The sequence below is a fragment of the Somniosus microcephalus genome, chromosome 7 (genome assembly GCF_052327205.1).
Source record: "Somniosus microcephalus isolate GS21.2 chromosome 7, FLI_Smic_1.0, whole genome shotgun sequence".
In the NCBI taxonomy this organism is placed as follows: domain Eukaryota; kingdom Metazoa; phylum Chordata; class Chondrichthyes; order Squaliformes; family Somniosidae; genus Somniosus; species Somniosus microcephalus.
In genome coordinates this window covers 263,991,566-264,011,886 of record NC_140993.1, presented here as the reverse complement: position 1 = coordinate 264,011,886, position 20,321 = coordinate 263,991,566, and the positions used below count along the sequence as shown (strand labels likewise).

Below are 20,321 nucleotides of genomic sequence, written 5' to 3'. Positions count from 1 at the left end.
GCCATTGATGCATAGAGGAGGGGGGAAAAGTGAAATAAATTGGGGAAAAGGACATGGCTATGGGGAGGTACTAGTAAAACCCGGAGGAGAGGGGAGAAGAGGGAGGTGAGTGTAAATGGGGAAGATAGTTGTCCTGTTTTACTAATGACAGCCAGGCACCACCTCATGGGGGAATCAGCCACCTGGTTAAAGACCATTGCATAGCACAGAAACAGGCCATTCAGCCCAACCAGTCTATGCCGGTGTTTATGCTCCACTCGAGCCTCCTCCTGTCTTTCCTCATCTAACCCTGTCAGCATAACCCTCTATTCCCTTCTCCCTCATCTGCTTATCTAATCGCCCTTTAAATGCATCTATACTATTCGCCTCAACCACTCCCTGTGGCAGCGAGTTCCACATTCTCACCACTCTCTGGGTAAAGAAGTTTCTTCTGAATTCCCTATTGGATTTCTTGGTGACTATCTTATATTGATGGCCTCTAGTTATGCTCTTCCCCACAAGTGGAAACATTCTCTCTGTATCCACTCTATCAAAACCTTTCATAATTTTAAAGACCTCTATTAGGTCACCCCTCTTTTTTCAAGAGAAAAGAGACCCAGCCTGTTCACCCTTTCCTGATAAGTATACCCTCGCATTTCTGGTATCATCCTTGTAAATCTTCTCTGCACCCTCTCCAGTGCCTCTATATCCTTTTTATAATATGGCGACCAGAACTGTACGCAGTTAAGTGTGGTTTAACCAGGGTTCGATACAAGTTTAGCATAACTTCCCTACTTTTCAATTCTATCCCTCTAGAAATAAACCCTACTGTTGGTTTGCTTTTTTTAATGGTCTTGTTAACCTGTGTCGATACTTTTAGTGATTTGTGTATTTGTACTCCGAGATCCCTTTGTTCCTCTACCCCATTTAGATTCTTATTTTCCAAGTAATATGTGACCTCCCTATTTTTCTTACCAAAATGTAATACCTCACATTTATCTGTGTTGAACTTCATTTGCCAATTATATGCCTATTCTGCAAGTTTATTCATGTCGTCTTGTAATTTGTTGCAGTCCTCCTCGGTATTGGCTTTCCCCCCCAATTTGGTGTCGTTCGCAAATTTAGAAATTGTGTTTTTTGATTCCAAGGTCTAAGTCGTTAATATAAATTGTGAACAGCAGTGGTCCCAGCACTGATCCTTGTGGAACACCACTTCCCACCTTCTGCCACTCTGAATAGCTACTCTTTACCCCTACTCTCTGCTTTCTGTTCTTGAAGCCAGCTAGCTATCCAACGACCTTGGAATAAGATACCTGCCCACCTTTGCTGCATAAATGGGTGACTTGGCAAGTCTTGTAGTGGGAGAGCAAAGGAAAATAAGAAATAGGAGCAAGAGTAGGCCATTCGGCCCTTCGAGCCAGCTCCGCCATTCAATAAGATCGTGGCCGATCTTTTACCTCAACTCCACCATCCCGCACTATCCCCTAATCCCTTGATTCCCTTAGTATCTGAAACTCAATCGCTCTCTGTCTTGAATATACTCAACGACTGAGCCTCCACAGCCTCCGGGGGTAGAGAATTCCAAAGATTCACAATCTTTTGAGTGAAGAAATTTCTCCTCACCTCATGGCTGACCCCTTATTCTGAGACTGTGACTCCTGGTTCTAGACTCTCCAGCCAGGGGAAACATCCTCCCCGCTTCTACCCTGTCAAGCTCTGTAAGAATTTTATATGTTTCAATGAGAGAATCTGAAAATATTAAATGTTGTTTATAATTGTGTTAGAAATTTCATGACTGAAGCTAACTCGTGTTAACCTAAAAACTACTGAAGTAAATACCAACAAAACAACACCAGTGACCTGAAGAGCTTTTTTAAGGACACTAACATTGCATGTTGGGATTTTGTTATCCATTTAAAATCTTGTCTTAACAATTTCCTTACACATATATGTTTCTGTTTTCCAGTTCAATTTCATCAACTGTTTTGCATCCCTCTTCTACATCGCATTTGTTCTTCAGGATATGAAACTTCTGCGACAGGTAAAAGATTTTGAAATTTAAGTGCCTTGACTAATTTGTCTGTTGACTGTCACTGATAGAGGGGGAAGAAGTATTTTGTAAAGCCCCCTTAATTTTGCAGCATTTTGCTAAAAGCTGCTAAAAATATCAAACAAGATGTTCCAATTAAACAGAATGGAACCATGGTACATTAAACAAGGCGATACAGCAGTCACTATGGTAACCGTGGGGGGTACTCTGCCAATGGGACATTCAACGTAGCCACAGGAAATGGAGCAACAACTTTTAAACGCAATGGGGGGAGAAATTCGGTATTGCCCCGTTTGGGGCGCGATTATCGGCCGGGCGCAAAGTTTAGCGCCTGGTGCTAATTATCGCCTCCGACTGCAAACTTGGCTTCTATCGCCCTTGGAGGTGATTGGAGCGCTAAATCAGGCGCTACACACCTCCCTTAAGGCGCTAACGCAGAGGAGCGAGGCGCTACCTCAGAGCACTGGCGAAGCTCGTGATGTCAGTCAGCAATGGAACACAGACACACTGGTGCCGGCCAGTTCTTAAAAGGGAGGGTCGATCTTGCTCTCCATCCACACCCTGCTCATTGCAGTCTTGAATCTGAGCCTGGAGAGACCTGTACATCAAATCTGCTGGAAAGAACAATGGCGAGGCCCAAGGAAAGAGCTCAGAGTGCAGCCCCCATAGTCTCTTCTAAATCGATGCAAGGAAGGTCAAATCAAAATCAATCTGCAAAGTGCTGCTCAGTATCCAAAACTCCTCCACAAAGCGATGAATCGCTCCAGAAGTGTGTCTCTCTCTCAGAATGTGTGGTGCAAAAATGTCGCTGACAAAAAAAGGAAAGGAAGCAGTCGCCTTTATATAGCGCTCCCCTAGTCCCTTCCCAACTGCAAAATGTTCCCCTCAACCTGTCGTTGCTAGCAGTAGGCGAAAAGGCAGGGGGCGCCACTCAATATCTGGTCCGGGGCGTTGCACGCTCGACTGACGTCACAATTTGCCGGTGCAGGAGATCGTGGCGGTAGTGTTTAGCGCCGCCGCAAAATGTCTGGTCAATTTCGTGAGCGGTGCAAACATTGCCGAGCCCGGGTGCTAGTTGCTTTGCGCCCCATTAGCGTCCTCTTGGGGCACTAACGGGAGGCGCAAAGCAACCAAATTGTTCCCCCAGACTGTTTCATTCAACGTGAAATTCACCAGGACACGAGCATTTGTTTATGCTTTGTATTCGCTCTTTAAGGTACTACGGCCTAGAAATTTGTCGCGGGTGGTATCGGAACGGGCAGTCTCGGATCGGCTGCCCATTATACGCAGTGGCTGATATTCAGTTTCATTGACTGCAGTAGAACTGAATATCAGCCACTGTGTATAACGGGCGGCCGATCCGATACCGCCCACTTTTCGCCACCGCCCAGGATGAATTTCTAGCCCGACATGTCCATTATCCAAATGGGTAAATGACTGTCCTAGGGTACTTAGTGCATCTCCCCCAGTAGGTTTTTCTCCTCGGCCCCTTTCTGTTCCTTATCTATATGATGTCCACTGGTAGAATTGTCCACAAATATGATCTCGGCTTCCTTTATGTGTGCCATTGATGTCCAACTCCACCGTTACACTACAGCCCTTGATCCACAAATGTCACCTTGTTGTTTGACTGGATGTCTGACATCCAGTCCTGGATGAGCAGCGCTTTTATGAGCGCACCACTGATGAGAGCAGGAATTAATCTGAAACTTTGTGCTCAGATGCCAACTTGTATTCTCACCCAGATGCTCTCTCTCTGAACTCAACTGTGAACAACTTCAGTGTCCTGGCCAACATTTATCCCTCAATCAACATCACTTTTATAAAAAAAAACAGAATTTCTTTGTCATTATCACATTGCTGTTTGTGGGAGCTTGCTGTGTGCAAATTGGCTGCCGCGTTTCCTACATTACAACAGTGACAATGCTTCAAAAGTACTTCATTTGCTGTAAAGCGCTTTGGGACGTCCTGAGGTTGTGAAAGGTGCAAGTCTTTTTCCTGTGTTCAAGCATGAGCTAAACTTCAAACCTTTCATGCAGCTCCTTGTCCCAGGTTGCGCCCTTCAACTCTTCTGACTCCGATCTAGCATCGTGCCTGAGCTTTAAGCCACCAGACATTTCACTCCAATTCTTTCCCTAAACCCCCTCTGCTCTCTGTCGCTCTCCCTGCCTTTAAAAAAAAAAAATCCCCATAAAAGATACCTCTTTGACCATTCTTTCATTCACTTCCCCCTAACCTTTCTCCCACTTCCTGCTCTCCACATAAAATGTCCTGAAGCATTTAATTATATGAAAAGTGCTGTATAATATTCCGCCCCTGCCACAGTACCGAAACGGCTCTCATCAAAGTCACAAATGACATCCTTTGTGGCTGTGACAAAGGTAAACTATCCCTCCTCGTCCTTCTTGACTTGTCTGCAGCCTTTGACACGGTTGACCACTCCATCCTTCTCCAACGCCTCTCCACCGTCGTCCAGCTGGGTGGGACTGCACTCGCCTGGTTCCATTCTTATCTATCTAATCGTAACCAATGAATCACCTGCAACGGCTCCTCTTTCCGCTCCCGCAGCATTACCTCTGGTGTCCAAGGATCTATCCTTGGCCCCGCCTATTTCTCATCTACATGTTGCCCCTTGGCGACATCATCCGAAAACTCAGCGGCAGTTTCCACATGTACCCTGATGACACCCAGCTCTACCTCACCACCTCTTCTCTTGACCCCTCCATGGTGTCTAAATTGTCAGACTGCTTGTCCAACATACAGTTCTAGATGAGCAAAAATTTTCTCCAATTAAATATTGGGAAGACCGAAGCCATTGTTTTCGGTCCCTGCCACAAACTCCATTCCCTAGCCACTGACTCCATCCCTCTCCCTAATATCTGTCTGAGGCTGAACCACACTGTTCGCAACCTTGGTGTCATATTTGACCCTGAAATGAGCTTCTGACCACATATCCGCAGCATAACAAAGACCGCCTACTTCCACCTCCGTAACATCGCCTGTCTCCACCCTTGCCTCAGCTCATCCGCTGCTGAAACTCTCACCCATGTCTTTGTTATCTCTAAACTTGACTATTCCAGCACACACCTGGCTGGTCTCCCACATTCCACCCTACGTAAACTTGAGGTCATCCAAAACTTGGCTGCCTGTGTCCTAACTCACACCAAGTCCCGTTCGCCCATCACCCCTGTGCTCGCTGACCTACATTGGCTCCCGGTTAAGCAGCACCTCGATTTCAAAATTCTCATCCTTGTTTTCAAATCACTCCATAGCCTCAGCCCTCCCTATCTCTGTAATCTCCTTCAGCCCCACAACCCCCCCCGAGATATCTGCGCTCCTCTAATTCTGCCCTCTTGAGCATCCCTGATTATAATCACTCAACCATTGGTGGCCGTGCCTTCTGTTGCCGAGGCCCTAAGCTCTGGAATTCCCTGCCTAAACCTCTCCGCCTCGCTACCTCTCTTTCCTCCTTTAAGACGCTCCTTAAAACCTACCTCTTTGACCAAGCTTTTGGTCACCTGTCCTAATATATCCTTATGTGGATCGGCGTCAAATTTTTTTTGTCTTAAAATGCTCCTGTGCAGCGCCTTGGAACGTTTTACTACGTTAAAGGTGCTATATAAAATCAAGTTGTTGTTGTTATAATGGTATGTTGTTCCTGCTGCAGCCCTTAATGTTTGCACTGGCTGGTAACTGTTTGAAATTCGCTATCATTAACAGTAGTAAATCTAATCTCTAACTCAGATAATAATGACATGAGAGCAAGCAATTCAATGTTTGAAATGATAATGATAAAGTTAGATCTCCCTTGAAGGCGCAGCAAGTTTATCCAGTTTGTAAGTCAGCCTTACAGAGCGGAAAGCTCTTGGGTTTAACTCTTGGTCTGGACTAATTTAGCTGATCCTACCTGGATGACTTCAATGCCTCTGCATTCATAGTCATAGAGTTATACAGCACAGAAAGAGGCCCTTCGGCCCATCGTGTCCGCGCCGGCCGTCAAGCCCTGTCTATTCTAATCCCATTTTCCAGCACTTGGTCCGTAGCCTTGTATGCTATGGTATTTCAAGTGCTCATCTAAATGCTTCTTGAATGTTGTGAGGGTTCCTGCCTCTACCACCCTTTCAGGCAGTGAGTTCCAGATTCCAACCACCCTCTGGGTGAAAAAGTTTTTCCTCAAATCCCCTCTAAACCTCCTGCCCCTTACCTTGAAACTATGCCCCCTGGTTATTGACCCCTCTACTAAGGGGAAAAGTTCCTTTCTATCTACCCTATCTATGCCCCTCATAATTTTGTACACCTCAATCAGGTCCCCCCTCAGCCTTCTCTGCTCTAAGGAAAACAACCCCAGCCTGTCCAGTCTCTCTTCATAGCTGAAGCGCTCCAGCCCAGGTAACATCCTGGTGAATCTCCTCTGCACTCTCTCCAATGCAATCACATCCTTCCTATAGTGCGGTGACCAGAACTGCACACAGTATTCCAGCTGTGGCCTAACTAGCGTTTTGTACAGCTCCATCATAACCTCCCTGCTCTTATATTCTATGCCTCGGCTAAAGAAAATAGGCTAACGTTTCAGCTTCTGACTGCTGAAGTGTGCTTGAAGTCTGGTACAGTTTTAAAGGGAATGCAGGAACGGAGAGAGACCTGAAGGTTCACATACACAAATCATTGACGATGGCAGGACAAGTTAAGAAAGCATGTGTGATCCTGGGCTTTATAAATAGAGGCACAGAGTGCAAAAGCAAGGAAGTTAAGCTGAACCTTTTTTTATAAATCACTGGTTAAGCCCCAGCTGGAGGATTGTGTCCAATTCTGGGCGCCACACTTTAGGAAGGATGACGAGGCCTTGGAGAGGGTGCAGAGGAGATTCACTAGAATGGTACCAGGGATGAGGGACTTCAGTTATCTGGAGAGACTGGAGAAGCTGAGATTGTTCTCCTTGGGGCAGAGAAGGTTATGGGGAGATTTAATAGAGGTGTTCAAAATTATGAAACGTTTTGTTATAGTAAATGGAGAGAAACTGTTTCCACTGGCAGGAGGGACGGTAACTGGAGGACACAGATTTAAGATAATTGTTCAAAAAGAAACCAGGGGGAGATGAGAATTTTTTTTACACAGCGAGTTGTTGTGATCTGGAATGCGCTGCCTGAAAGGGCGGTGGAAGCAGATTCAATAATAACTTTCAAAAAGGGAATTGGATAAATACTTGAGAGAGCAATATTTGCTGCACTATGGGAAAAGAGTAGGGGGGGGGGGACTAATTGGATAGCTCTTTCAAAGAGCCGGCACAGGCACGATGGGCCAAATGGCCTCCTCTGTGCTGTGTGACTCTGTGATGAAGATGGTGTGGGGCGTTGTTGTGAAGTCCTCCATGCAGAAGTAGTTTTCAGCCATTCACTGCTGAAGCTCATATGAATATTGGCCACTTGGGCAAGGTACACAAGGTTGCCGAGTGTCTTTTGAACTGACTCCTTCAGGGGTTGAAGGGAGAAAGCTTGATGAGAAGAAATAAAAATCTTAAACTTCTGCATTTAAAAAAGAAAAGAAATAATGCGTAACATGCCCGATTTTGTTTTGTGCTCTTGTGCTAGAATCTGGCTGCCTTACTCATCACCTCACAAATACTCAACCAGTTTGTGGAATCCTTGCTTCCTTACTGGCTTCAAAAATGTCGCAACAAGAAGATCAAGCAGAAGCTTAATATATCAACTACAGAAAAAGGACTTCCATTAACTGATCAAATCAAGCTGGAAGGAGAAATGGACATGTATTTGGTGAGTTTCGATTACAGTAGTAAGGTTGACCAGAGTGAAATGAACCAGGCTGCAATGCCACTACATCAGAACCCTTCGAACCTTTAAAAAAATGTCTTCAGCCCCGGACTGATCCGGGACTCGTAAGATTGAATTCCGATTTTTGTCTTGGGGCGAGCTTAACGAGGCTGGGTTTTGTACACCCGAGCATGGTGCAATCCCTCAAACGTTATATTGTTGGTTATTGATCGCGTCCACTCGGTAGCACTGTGTTGAAGCCGTTCGGTTCAGTTTTAGATACCTGTATCAAGCATGTAGGAAGCTGCAAGCTCCAACTTCTTGGAAACCCTTTGGCAAACAGGGCTGTAAATGACTTCAGGAGGAGATAGGTCAGCGGGATGGGCAGACAAGTGCAGATACACTTCAAAGCAAAGGAGTGTGAGGAAAACGAGTGCTCAATGCAAAGATGCTGAAAGACCAGAGATCCGGGGTGAAAAAGTGAGTGCGCTGGTAGATAAAGCCTTAAAATAAAAAGGCCAATAGCTTTTTGGGTTTTATAAATGGGGTTAGACTATCTAAGAGCAAAGCAGCAATGATAATAAATTTATATAAAGGCATAGTTAAAGTACTGAGTGTAGTTTTGGGAGCCCCATTATAGGAAGTGTACAGCATAATTTCACCCTGATGCCAGGGATGGGAAATTACCGTTCTGAGGAGAGACTTGAGATAATGGAACTATTTCTACTGCTGAGCAAGGAAGGCTAAGAGGAGGTTTAATGGAAAGTGTTGAAATTATCAAGGGTTTTGATGGGGTGAGTAGGGAGGGACTGTTTTCTCTGGTGATGAGGGGGGTCATTGACAAGGCTTCGTCAATTAAAAATTGGAACTAAGTGAGGAAAGCGGTTCGGAGAAATTTCTGTACACTAGGTGCTGGAGCAAGGAATGCTTTGCCACAGGAAGTAGTTGAGGCAGAGACCATTGCACCTTTTTAAGGGAAAATTGGATAAATACTTGAATAGAACAGTAAGATCATGTCTCCCATTCTGCCAGCGCATTTCACACCTAATCTAGAGCCGTCTTTTGTCTCCACTAGTCCTATCACCATCTCGTCTCGTTTTGAATACCTCTTAATATCTCTTCACTTCTCTTTTGTTCCCAACTTCTTCAGTTCTGACTTGAATTTTTACTTTTGAGCCAACCAAATAAATGAAAGCGTGATGACAAAAACGTGACAGGGAGTGTGCGCTAGATGCAAGGTTTTACGAGCAGACTTCCCGTGATCTTACTTCATGGTGAGTCTTGGAATCCAAGATCACTGGAAGAGGAGCCCTGGAATCCGGGAGCGTTGGGAAGAGAAGTCCCCTGGCCTGGGATGGTCTTGGGATCAGAATTTTGTTTTGCATAGGCAAGTTTTCTTGATAAATTTGTACATTTTTTATGTTACAAAGCACATTTCTAGCAGTAAGTCATCAGGTTAGTAGAGAAACCAAGACAGTATTTTGGATTGGCTTACCTTTCTTTATGCTGTTTGATAAGGTAGATAGAGAGGAGCTATTCCTTCTGGTAAGGGGAGTCCAGAATAACAGGGGTATAAACTTAAAATTAGAGCCAGGTCGTTCAGGGGTGATGTCAGGAGCACTTCACACAAAGTGTAGTGGAAATCTGCAACTCGCTTTCCCCCAAAAAGCTGTCGAGTCTGGGGGTCGATTGAAAATTTCAAAACTGAGATTGATAGATTTTTGTTCGGCAAAGGATATTAAGGGTTACGGAACCAAAGCAGGCAGATGGAGTTGAGATATAGATCAACCATGATCTAATTTCATAAACTTATCTATAAACTATGTTAAAACAACATATGTGACTCGCTACCACAGGAAGTGGTTGAGGCAAATAGCTTAGATGCCTTCAAAAGGAAACTAGATGAGTACATGAGAGAAAAGGAAATAGAAAGGTAAGCTGAAAGGCTGAGATGGCCCAACTCGGAAGGAGGCATTGCTGGATCCGGTGCTGGGGAATGAGGTGGGCCAGGTCGACCAAGTGTCTGTGGGAGACCATTTGGGTACGAGTGATCATTATATCATAAGATTTAGATTAGCAATGGAGAGGAGCAAGGAATTATCTAGAGTGGAACTTCTAAACTGGAATAGAGTTAACTTCAATGGGATGTGAAAGGATCTAGCCAGGGTAAAATGGAACCAAAGACTGACGGGAAAAACTGTGACGGAACAATGGGTGATTTTTAAGGAGATGTTCCCAGTACAGGCTAGGTACATTCCAACAAGGGGGAAGGGTAAGGGAACCAAAGCAAGGGCTCCTTGGATGACGAGGGAGATAGAGAAGATGATGAAACAAAAAAAGAGGGTGTATGATGCATGTCAGGTGAATTCTTCAAGGGAGAGCCAGACCAAATACAGTAAGTTGAGAGGGGATGAGAAGATGAAAATAAGATTGGCAGAGAGAGAATATGAGAGTAGAATGGCGGTTAACATAAAAGGGAACCCAAAAATCTTCTACCAGCATGTAAACAGTAAGCAGGTAGCAAGAGGCGGGGTAGGGCCTATTAGGGACAAAGAAGGTGATATATGCTTAGAGGCGCAGGGCAAGGCTAGAATAGTCAATGAGTACTTTGTATCGGTGTTTACTAAGGAGGTGGATGCTGACAAAATATCGAAGCAAAAGGTAGAAGCAATGGAAGGGGTGAAAATTGATAGACAGGATGTATTAGAAAGACTGGGTATGCTTAGAGTGGATAAGTCGCCTGGTCCAGATGGCTTGCATCCCAGATTGCGAAGGGAATTGGGGGAGGAGATAGCTGAAGGGCTTGCCATAATTTTCCAATCTTCCCCAGATGTGGGGGAGGTGCCTGAGGATTGGAAAGTGGCAAATGTGACACCATTGTTCAAGAAAGGGTGCAAGGACAATCATAGTAACTACAGGCCGGTCAGTTTAACATCAATGGTGGGTAAAGTTTTAGAAACAATAATCAAGGAAAAAATTAACGGGCACTTGAAGAGGTTTAAGCTAATTAAGGAGAGCCAACACTGATTTGTAAAAGGCAGATCGTGTTTGACTAATCTAATTGAATTTTTTGATGAACAGGGAGGATCGATGAAGGGAATACAATGGATGTTGTCTACATGGATTTTAGGAAGGCATTTGACAAAGTACCACATAGAAGGCTGGTTAACAAAATTGAGGCTCATGGAATAGGTGGGTCAGTGGCAGCTTGGATAAGGAATTGGCTTACGGACAGAAAACAGCGAGTTGTGGTAAATGGCTGTTTTTCAGACTGGAGGATGGTAGATAGTGGTGTTCCCCAAGGGTCAGTGCTGGGGCCACTGCTTTTTTTGGAATACAGAGTAGAATTTCTAAATTTGCCGATGACACCTGTTAGATCAGGTAATTTCAGTGGACCACACTGATCTGAGGTCAACACACTAAAATTAAAGTTTGCGAGTCCGGTGGTAAGTTTTAAATAGTCGATTTATTGCATCACTTGATTTACACTGTTTGACTTCCTTCATCCGACTAACATCATATTCAAAATGGCTGGTTTTTATACAGCAGCAGATGTACCCACCCCCTTTATTACCATTGGCTCAGCAGCATGCATGCAGAGCTATGGTTGGTTCAACTACATCACACTGATTGGATCTCTGATACATCAATCATTCCTTTGTTCTCTAGTTAAGCAGAATCATCACTTTCAGTTTTAAGCTAAGATCAGCACTTTCACAGTTTAAGCTAAATCAGCATTTTCATTGTTCTCAGTTTTTAAGTCAGCCGATGTGACGTTACCAGCTGTGATTGGATCTGATACATCACACCATCCTTTGGCATGTGGTCAGCTTAAGCATAATCTGATTTCTTTAAATCATTAGATTTTAATCATATTAAAATCTATGTTATTAATAAAATATATATATATATATATTCCCTAACAACACCAAACTTGGGGGTGAGGATGATACCAATCGACTGCAACAGGGTATAGAAAGGCTAGCAGAATGGGCAGACAAGTGGCAGATGGAATTTAATACAGAGAAGTGTGAGGTGATGCATTTTGTCAGAAGGAACAGGGAGAGGCAATATACACTTAATGGCACAGTTTTAAAGAGTGTGGAGGGACCTGGGAGTTGATGTGCATAGGTACCTGAAGGTGGCTGGACATATTGAGAGCGTGATTAGCAAAGCATATGGGATCTTGGGTTTCATAAATAGGTATTGAGTATAAAAGGTTCAGCATAACTTCTCTACTTTTGTAAAGAGCAGATTAGGCCACAACTGGAGTATTGCGTCCAGTTCTAGTCACCACACTTTAGGAAGGATGTGAAGGCCCTTGAGAGGGTGCAGAGGAGATTTACCCGAATGGTTCTGAGGATGGGGGATCTTAGCTACAGGGACAGGTTGGAAAAGCTGGATTTGTTTTCATTAGAGCAAAGGAGGTTGAGGGGTGATTTGATAGAGGTGTACAAGATTATGACGGCTTTGGATAGGCTAGACGGGGAAAGGCTGTACCCAGTAGTTGATGGTGCAAGGACTAGGGGACACAGATTTAAGGTTCTGGGCAAGAGATACAGGGGGGGATGTGAGGGAAAACTTTTTTAAGCAGCGAGTGGTGAGGACCTGAAATTCGCTGCCGACGAAAGCGGTGGAAGTGGACACACTAAGGCCTAGAAATTCGGTGGGCTGCGCCACCAGTTAGCACCCAGAGAGGGCACTTAGTGGCTTTAGCGCCACTGGCCACGCCCCCCCCTTGAAATTTAGTGGGGCGCTAATGGCGGCGTTAGCCTGTAGCGCTGCGCCGCCACCGATGATGTCATCGGTGTGCGCAGCGCCCCGCTACCACCCCGATCGCGATATTGGATCGCGCCCCCCGCTGTAACGCCGGTCGCAATCTGCGACCGGTTCAGGGGGGCCGACCTGCGGCAGTAGTGGCGCTAATTAAAGGGGAGGTGCGGGGCGGCCATTTTTTTTGCTGGCCACCTGCCAGCACCACCTCGCGCTGGCCTCCCGAGGCCCGCCCCCCACCCCCCGGGCAGTGCCGGCTGTGTCCCAAGAGCCCGGCACCTCTCCTCGGTGCCGGGCTCTTTTGCCGGCACTCGCGATCCCCGATCGCGCTGGTGCAGGCCCCTCCCCTTTAAGAAGGGGAGGAAGGCCTGCAGTGCCGCAGCGTGTGGCGCTGCGGCACGTTGCGCTGCGATATTCAGTTTCAGCGCCCCAAGAGGGACGTGGGGCACCTTGAGCAGCGCCACGCTTCCGTTTGGGGTGCTGAAACTGAATATCGGGCTGGCGCAAGCGGCTCCGCCCGGAGCGGTAATTCTGGCGCCCAGTTTGGGGCGCCACCGAATTTCTAGGCCTAAATGTTTTCAAGGGGAGACTGGATAGGCATTTGAGGGAAATAAACTTGCAGGGCTCCGGGGAACAGAGCGGGGTAATTGGACTGACTGGATTGCTCTACAGAGAGCCGGCACGGACTCGATGGGCCGAATGGCCTCCTACTGTGCCTTTATGACTGAGGCAGATGGAATGGGAGGAGACTTGTGTATAAACACCAGCGCTGACTAGTTGGGCTGAATGGCCTGTTTCTGCACTGTATATCTATCTATCTATCTTCTATATATATAAATCGGTCGATCTGTCATTCTGTCTGTCATTCTGTCTGTCATTCTGTCTGTGTCTGGCAGGCTATGCGCTCGAATGTTACAGGGCGTACCTACGCGCGCGTTACCTCCAAAGAAAGCTTACGCTTCCGAGACGGTTTTAAGCGTATTTACGTTTCGGCCGGGCTAAAATCGCGCCCGCGGTATCCCAAAAACCTTCAACATTCCGCTCATTAGCATCTCATTATCCGCTCATTAGCGACAGAGTGACCTCGAGGTCGACCAATCGTACGGCGGCTTGCTGCCGCGTGCGGCCGGGCCCTCCTACGGTCGAGTGACGGGACGATTGACCAATCCTACGCTTTGGTGACCTGACAGCGTGTGTGGGCGGGCCTTATCGTTCTGAACCGAGGTGAGTCGCCGCCATCTTGCTTCCATTCTTTTTCCTGCTTTCTGCGTCTTTCTTTTCAAATATACATTTCCACCAAAATAAAATTGAATTTATTAAATTGTTTTTAAAAAAATCACTCATTTGTTAATATTTTCTCTAACCTGAACATTCTTTTTCCTACCTTTCCCCGTTTTTTTCTTAGGCCTCAAAGCCTGCGCCTTTCTTGCCCAGCCAGGCCCGAGCTAGGTGATTGCGCTTCTGCTAAGCTCCTCACGCCGCCCCCCCCCCGCCCCCGGTGTCATGTTACCCAGGGCAACGGCGTCAGCCACGAGGGTCAGGGTGCGCGCGCAGCAGGAGCAGGTGAGACGCGGCGTCTCTGTTCCGCGCTCGGGGTGGGGGGGGGGGGTGCAGGGCTCGGTCGCCGGCCGTCTCTCAGAGCCGCAATCGGCCTCGGCCGGGAGGGGGGGGGGGCGGGGCTCGGCCGCCGGCCGTCTCTCAGAGCCGCACTCGGGCTCGGTCGGGGGGGGGGGGGCGGGGCTTGGCCGCCGGCCGTCTCTCAGAGCCGCAATCGGGCTCGGCCGGGGGGGGGGGGGGGGGGCTCGGAAAGCGGGGCTCTCGGCCGGGGGGGGCGGGGCTCGGAGAGCGGGGCTCTCGGCCTGGGCCGACCCACCCCCCTTCCCGCCCCGCCTTCCCCCCCCCCCCCGCCGCCCCCCTCTTTCCCCCCCCCTTCCCTTCCCCCCCCTTCCCTTCCCCCCCTTCCCTTCCCCCCCTTCCCTTCCCCCCCTTCCCTTCCCCCCCTTCCCTTCCCCCCCTCCCTTCCCCCCTCCCTTCCCCCCCCTCCCTTCCCCCCTTCCCTTCCCCCCCTTCCCTTCCCCCCCTTCCCTTCCCCCCCTTCCCTTCCCCCCCTTCCCTTCCCCCCCTTCCCTTCCCCCCCTTCCCTTCCCCCCCTCCCTTCCCCCCCTCCCTTCCCCCCCTCCCTTCCCCCCCTCCCTTCCCCCCCTCCCTTCCCCCCCTCCCTTCCCCCCCTCCCTTCCCCCCCTCCCTTCCCCCCCCTCCCTTCCCCCCCCTCCCTTCCCCCCCTCCCTTCCCCCCCCTCCCTTCCCCCCCCCTCCCTTCCCCCCCCCTCCCTTCCCCCCCCCTCCCTTCCCCCCCCCTCCCTTCCCCCCCCCTCCCTTCCCCCCCCTCCCTTCCCCCCCCCTCCCTTCCCCCCCCCTCCCTTCCCCCCCCTCCCTTCCCCCCCCCCTCCCTTCCCCCCCCCCCTCCCTTCCCCCCCCCTCCCTTCCCCCCCCCCTCCCTTCCCCCCCCCCTCCCTTCCCCCCCCCTCCCTTCCCCCCCCCTCCCCTTTCCCCCCCTCCCTCCCTTCCCCCCACCCGCTCTCTCTCTACCCCCCAGTCGCGCTCTCTCTCTCTCTTCCAACAACAACATGCCCTCGAAAAAGCCTCGGCACCGCCGGGCACTTCAGCTAGTTTTATATAATTCTATGTAATTGTATGGCGGAATAGGTTTGATGGGCTGAAGGGCCTACGAGTGTTCCTATATGTTCCCTACCTGCTCAGTTCTGATTTGTGGCCGTATTCTAAATCTAAAATTTGAAACTGTTGGGTGGAGCGTTGCACAAAAATATGCTTGTCAAAAACGTAATGCCCGAGGTGTTACAGACACAAGCATGCACAATATGCAAGACTATTATTTAGCTCTGGTTTAAGATCGCGACGCTTGGAGAAGCAGTGTAGATATCGCTATACGGGGTTGCTGGATCTAGGCAACTACAAAGTGTGGCACTAGGTTTAGCTGAATTGTTTTGGCTTTTGCAACTTGGAGGACTGCTGTGCATCTTCATGGTGGAGTCTGCTCATGGCTTGATGCATGCAGTAGTGTTTTGCATTATGGAGGAAGCCAAATTATGTCTGGCCAAATAATTTGGTTGCTGTGACTGAGGCTCAGTCCATCTTGCTCACACAAACTGGTTATTTATCCCACTTCTTATGTTCTTATGTTCTTGCTGGAATTCCCTCCCTAAATTCTGCCTTACTATCCTCTTCTAAGACCCTCTTTAAAAACCCAGACCTTTGACCAAGCTTTTGGTCACCCTTCCTAATCTCTCCTCCTTTGGCTCAACATCCATTTACTTCATGCCCCCGTGAAACGTCTTGCGACTTTTTTCTATGTTAAAAGTGATATATAACTGCTCGTCGCAGTGCAGGCCTGTCGTTGTGTAGTATTGAAATATGTAGTGTGTGGTAAACCACTGTTGTTAGTATTGTTGTTCACCACTGTTGTTAGTACTGTTGTTCACTGTTAGTACTGTTGTTCACTCTTGCATATTGTTGTACTTGTCTGTGCATGCCTCAGCTGACTCCGCCCCTGGCTCCACCCTCATGGCTGGGTATAAAGGTCGCTGCTCAGAAGCCTCCGGCCCTTTTGGATACCAGGCAACCACAAGAGGCATGCTCTGTTCTTTGGTAATAAAAGCCTGTTTATTACTTTCTCAATCTCCAGTCTTTTGTAGCAATTGATAGTGCATCAATTTTATTACCAAAGTTAAATGTTGGCTGCGGATGCTGATCAACCGATGGCGCAAAATGCTGAGCAGCAGGTGCTGCTGCGAGCCCTCAGACCAACATGCCTGGACCTAGACCCCCAAGAAGCGGGTTCGTCGACTAAATTCGCACAATGGCTGCGTTGCTTTGAGGCGTATCTGGAAGCCTCGACCGTGACTCTTGATGAAAATAAACTGAAAATCCTGGCCTCGAAGGTGAGCCACCAAGTCTATACTTTAATCCAAGATGCGACGACCTACGCGGCGGCTATCGACCTACTGAAAGGGCAGTATGCACGCCCGGTTAACACGGTCTATGCCAGGCACCTTTTAAGATCTCGCAGACAGCAGCCCGGGGAATCGGTGGAAGCCTTCCTACGGGCACTGCGGGTACTCGGACGTGGCTGCGACTGCAAGGAAGTATCGGCCGCGGCACATGTGGAGGGACTGATACGAGACGCTTTCGTTGCGGGTCTAAGGTCCGACTACTCCCGGCAGAGGCTGCTGGAGAAGGGTGAAATAGACCTGACAAAGGCAGTGTCCCTCGCGCTCTCGCTCGACGCGGCCCACAGAAATATGGACGCTTTCTCCCCTCATCGCCCCGCGCCGTGGACGCCGCAATCTTGGGCCATGGGACCGCCACCTCCGACTGCTGCAGCGATGTCCAAGGCACAAAAATGCTATTTTTGTGGCCAAGCTAAACACCCTAGAGCACGCTGCCCCGCGAAGAATGCTACCTGCTCCGGCTGCGGGAAGAAAGGTCACTACGTTAGCGCCTGCAAAGGGAAGACCGCTAACGCCAGCAGCGCTGCGTGCGAACCGTGGGCGCAGCCATCTTGTCTGCCATCTTGGGCTCCCCCAGCCGCGTGGGGATCGGGACCGTGGGCGCCGCCATTTTGTCCGCCATCTTGGACGCCTCCGACTTCGGTTACGGGGGACCCGGACTCCACCACCGCCTCATCGGACGACCGCATCGACACGCTTGAACATACGCTGGCTTCCGTGACGCTGGATCAATCTCTCCCGCATCAACTGTCCTGGTCCATGATGGACATTACGGTAAACGGCCGCGCCACTACCTGCCTTTTTGACAGCGGGAGCACGGAGAGTTTTATACACCCCGACACGGTGCGCAGTTACTCTCTCCCGGTCCTGCCGACGCGTCATCGCATCTCTATGGCTTCCAAAGCCCAGTCAGCGGACGTCGGTGGCTACTGTATGGTGACTTTTTCAGTGCAGGGTACTGAATACAAAAATTTTAAACTTCTGGTCCTGCCCCATCTCTGCGCTGCCGTCCTACTGGGGTTGGATTTTCAGTGCCACCTTAAGAGTGTCACTTTAGCGTATGGTGGACCCCTCCCCCCTCTCACAGTCTGCAGCCAGCAGTTTTTAAATCGCCCGCCGCGCGCCATTTGCAGCCTCTCCACCCTTAAAGTCTCCCCCCCCTCCTTGTTCGCTAACCTCACCCGCGACTGTAAGCCCATCGCTACCAAAAGTAGGCGTTACAGTGCCGGGGATAGGGGTTTCATTAAATCTGAGGTAGCGAGACTCCTGAAGGAAGGGATTATCGAGAGCAGCAATAGCCCATGGCGAGCACAAGTGGTGGTGGTGAAGGCTGGCGGCAAACAGCGCCTAGTTATTGACTACAGCCAGACGATCAACCGCTACACCCAGCTGGATGCATATCCACTCCCCCGCATATCTGACATGGTCAATCAGATAGCACAATACCGGGTGTTCTCGACGATTGATCTGAAGTCGGCATACCACCAGCTCCCCATCAGGGCTGAGGACCGCCAGTACACAGCTTTTGAAGCTGACGGTCGGCTCTATCACTTTCTCAGAGTTCCCTTCGGCGTCACCAACGGAGTTTCTGTCTTCCAACGGGAGATGGACCGGATGGTTGACCAGAACGCGCTCCAGGCCACTTTCCCATATCTAGACAACGTCACCATCTGCGGCCACGACCAGCAGGACCACGACGTTAATCTAGAGAAATTCCTCCGGACGGCCCAGCCGCTGAATCTCTCTCATAACAAAGACAAATGTATGTTTCGTACTACGCGCCTCGCTATTCTTGGCTGCGTAGTGGAGAACGGAGTCATCGGCCCAGACCCCAATAGAATGCGCCCCCTTATGGAGCTCCCCCTCCCCCACTGCCAGAAAGCACTGAAGAGATGCCTGGGGTTTTTCTCTTACTATGCTCAGTGGGTACCCAACTATGCGGATAAAGCCCGACCCCTCATCAAGTCCGCCTCCTTCCCCCTGACAGCAGAGGCCTGTGCAGCCTTCACTCTCATAAAAGGAGACATTGCGAAGGCCACAATGCACGCTGTGGATGAGTCCCTCCCTTTTCAAGTGGAGAGCGACGCATCCGACTTTGCCCTAGCTGCAACCCTTAACCAGGCGGGGAGACCCGTGGCCTTTTTCTCAAGGACCCTCCAGGGCCCCGAGATTCGACACTCCTCTGTCGAAAAGGAGGCCCAGGCCATTGTGGAAGCCGTGCGACATTGGCGGCATTACCTGGCCGGAAAACGATTTACCCTGCTCACTGACCAGCGTTCAGTGGCTTTTATGTTTCATAATAAGCAGCGGGGCAAAATCAAGAATGACAAGATCTTAAGGTGGAGAATCGAACTCTCCACCTACAATTACGATATCTTGTACCGGCCCGGGAAACTCAATGAGCCCCCAGATGCCCTATCACGTGGTACGTGCGCCAACGCGCAGGTTGATAGACTACAGACCCTCCACAATGACCTCTGCCACCCGGGGGTCACCGCAATGTGTACTTCCTCAATATAATTGATGAGTACTCCCGTTTCCCGTTTGCCATCCCTTGCTCGTACATGACCAGTACCACGGTCATTAAATGTCTGAATGACCTCTTCGCCTTGTTCGGTTTCCCTAGCTATATCCATAGCGACAGGGGCTCATCTTTTATGAGCGACGAACTTCGGCAGTACCTGCTCGCGAGAGGCATTGCTACAAGCAGGACCACCAGCTACAACCCCCGGGGTAACGGCCAGGTGGAAAGGGAGAATGCGACAGTCTGGAAGGCAGTCCTTTTAAACTTAAAATCTAAGGGCCTTCCGACCTCCCGCTGGCAGGAGGTCCTCCCTGCGGCGCTCCATTCCATTCGGTCGCTGCTCTGTACACCCACCAATGCCACTCCTCACGAGAGAATGTTCTCCTTCCCCAGGAAGTCCACGTCGGGGATTTCGCTACCAACATGGCTGACTTCTCCAGGTCCCGTCCTACTGCGGAAGCACGTGAGGACCCATAAGGCAGACCCCCTGGTCGAGAGGGTGAGCCTCCTCCACGCCAACCTGCAGTATGCTTACGTGGTGTACCCGGACGGGCGGGAGGACACAGTCTCCATTCGAGACCTCGCACCTGCAGGTGCTCCTGAAACACCCTCTTCGCCACCCACCGCTACTCCTGCCTACCCCCAGGACACAGTCCCCGCACCTTCGGGTGCCTCTGAGAGACCACCATCGCTACCTCCCATTACCCATGCTCTGACCCCTGTAGACGGCATGCAGCAGCCCCAGGGTCCGCCACCTGCTACACCTCCTCTGAACGAGACACCGGGTTCACCGTTGGATGCTGCACCATCACCGCCGCTGCTGCGATGCTCAGGACGGCTTACAAGGCCTCCTGATAGACCTCAGTACACGAATTTTTAGTGCACTTCACCCTGCCGGACTCAATTCTAAACAAGGGGTGAATGTGGTAAACCACTGTTGTTAGTATTGTTGTTCACCACTGTTGTTAGTACTGTTGTTCACTGTTAGTACTGTTGTTCACTCTTGCATATTGTTGTACTTGTCTGTGCATGCCTCAGCTGACTCCGCCCCTGGCTCCACCCTCATGGCTGGGTATAAAGGTCACTGCTCAGAAGCCTCCGGCCCTTTTGGATACCAGGCAACCACAAGAGGCATGCTCTGTTCTTTGGTAATAAAAGCCTGTTTATTACTTTCTCAATCTCCAGTCTTTTGTAGCAATT

At 49.5% G+C, this 20,321-nt stretch overlaps 1 protein-coding gene across 4 annotated transcripts in view; it reads left to right on the top strand.

Moving 5' to 3' along the window:
- ano10a (anoctamin 10a) overlaps nucleotides 1-20,321 on the top strand; it is a 127,996-nt gene that overhangs the window by 37,658 nt on the left and 70,017 nt on the right. For all 4 annotated transcript variants that reach the window (XM_085993702.1, XM_085993704.1, XM_085993701.1 and 1 more), the window contains 2 exons: nucleotides 1,946-2,020; nucleotides 7,618-7,800. In XM_085993702.1, the coding sequence (XP_085849828.1) occupies nucleotides 1,946-2,020; nucleotides 7,618-7,800 (258 nt within the window). The remainder of the gene's footprint in view (nucleotides 1-1,945; nucleotides 2,021-7,617; nucleotides 7,801-20,321) is intronic.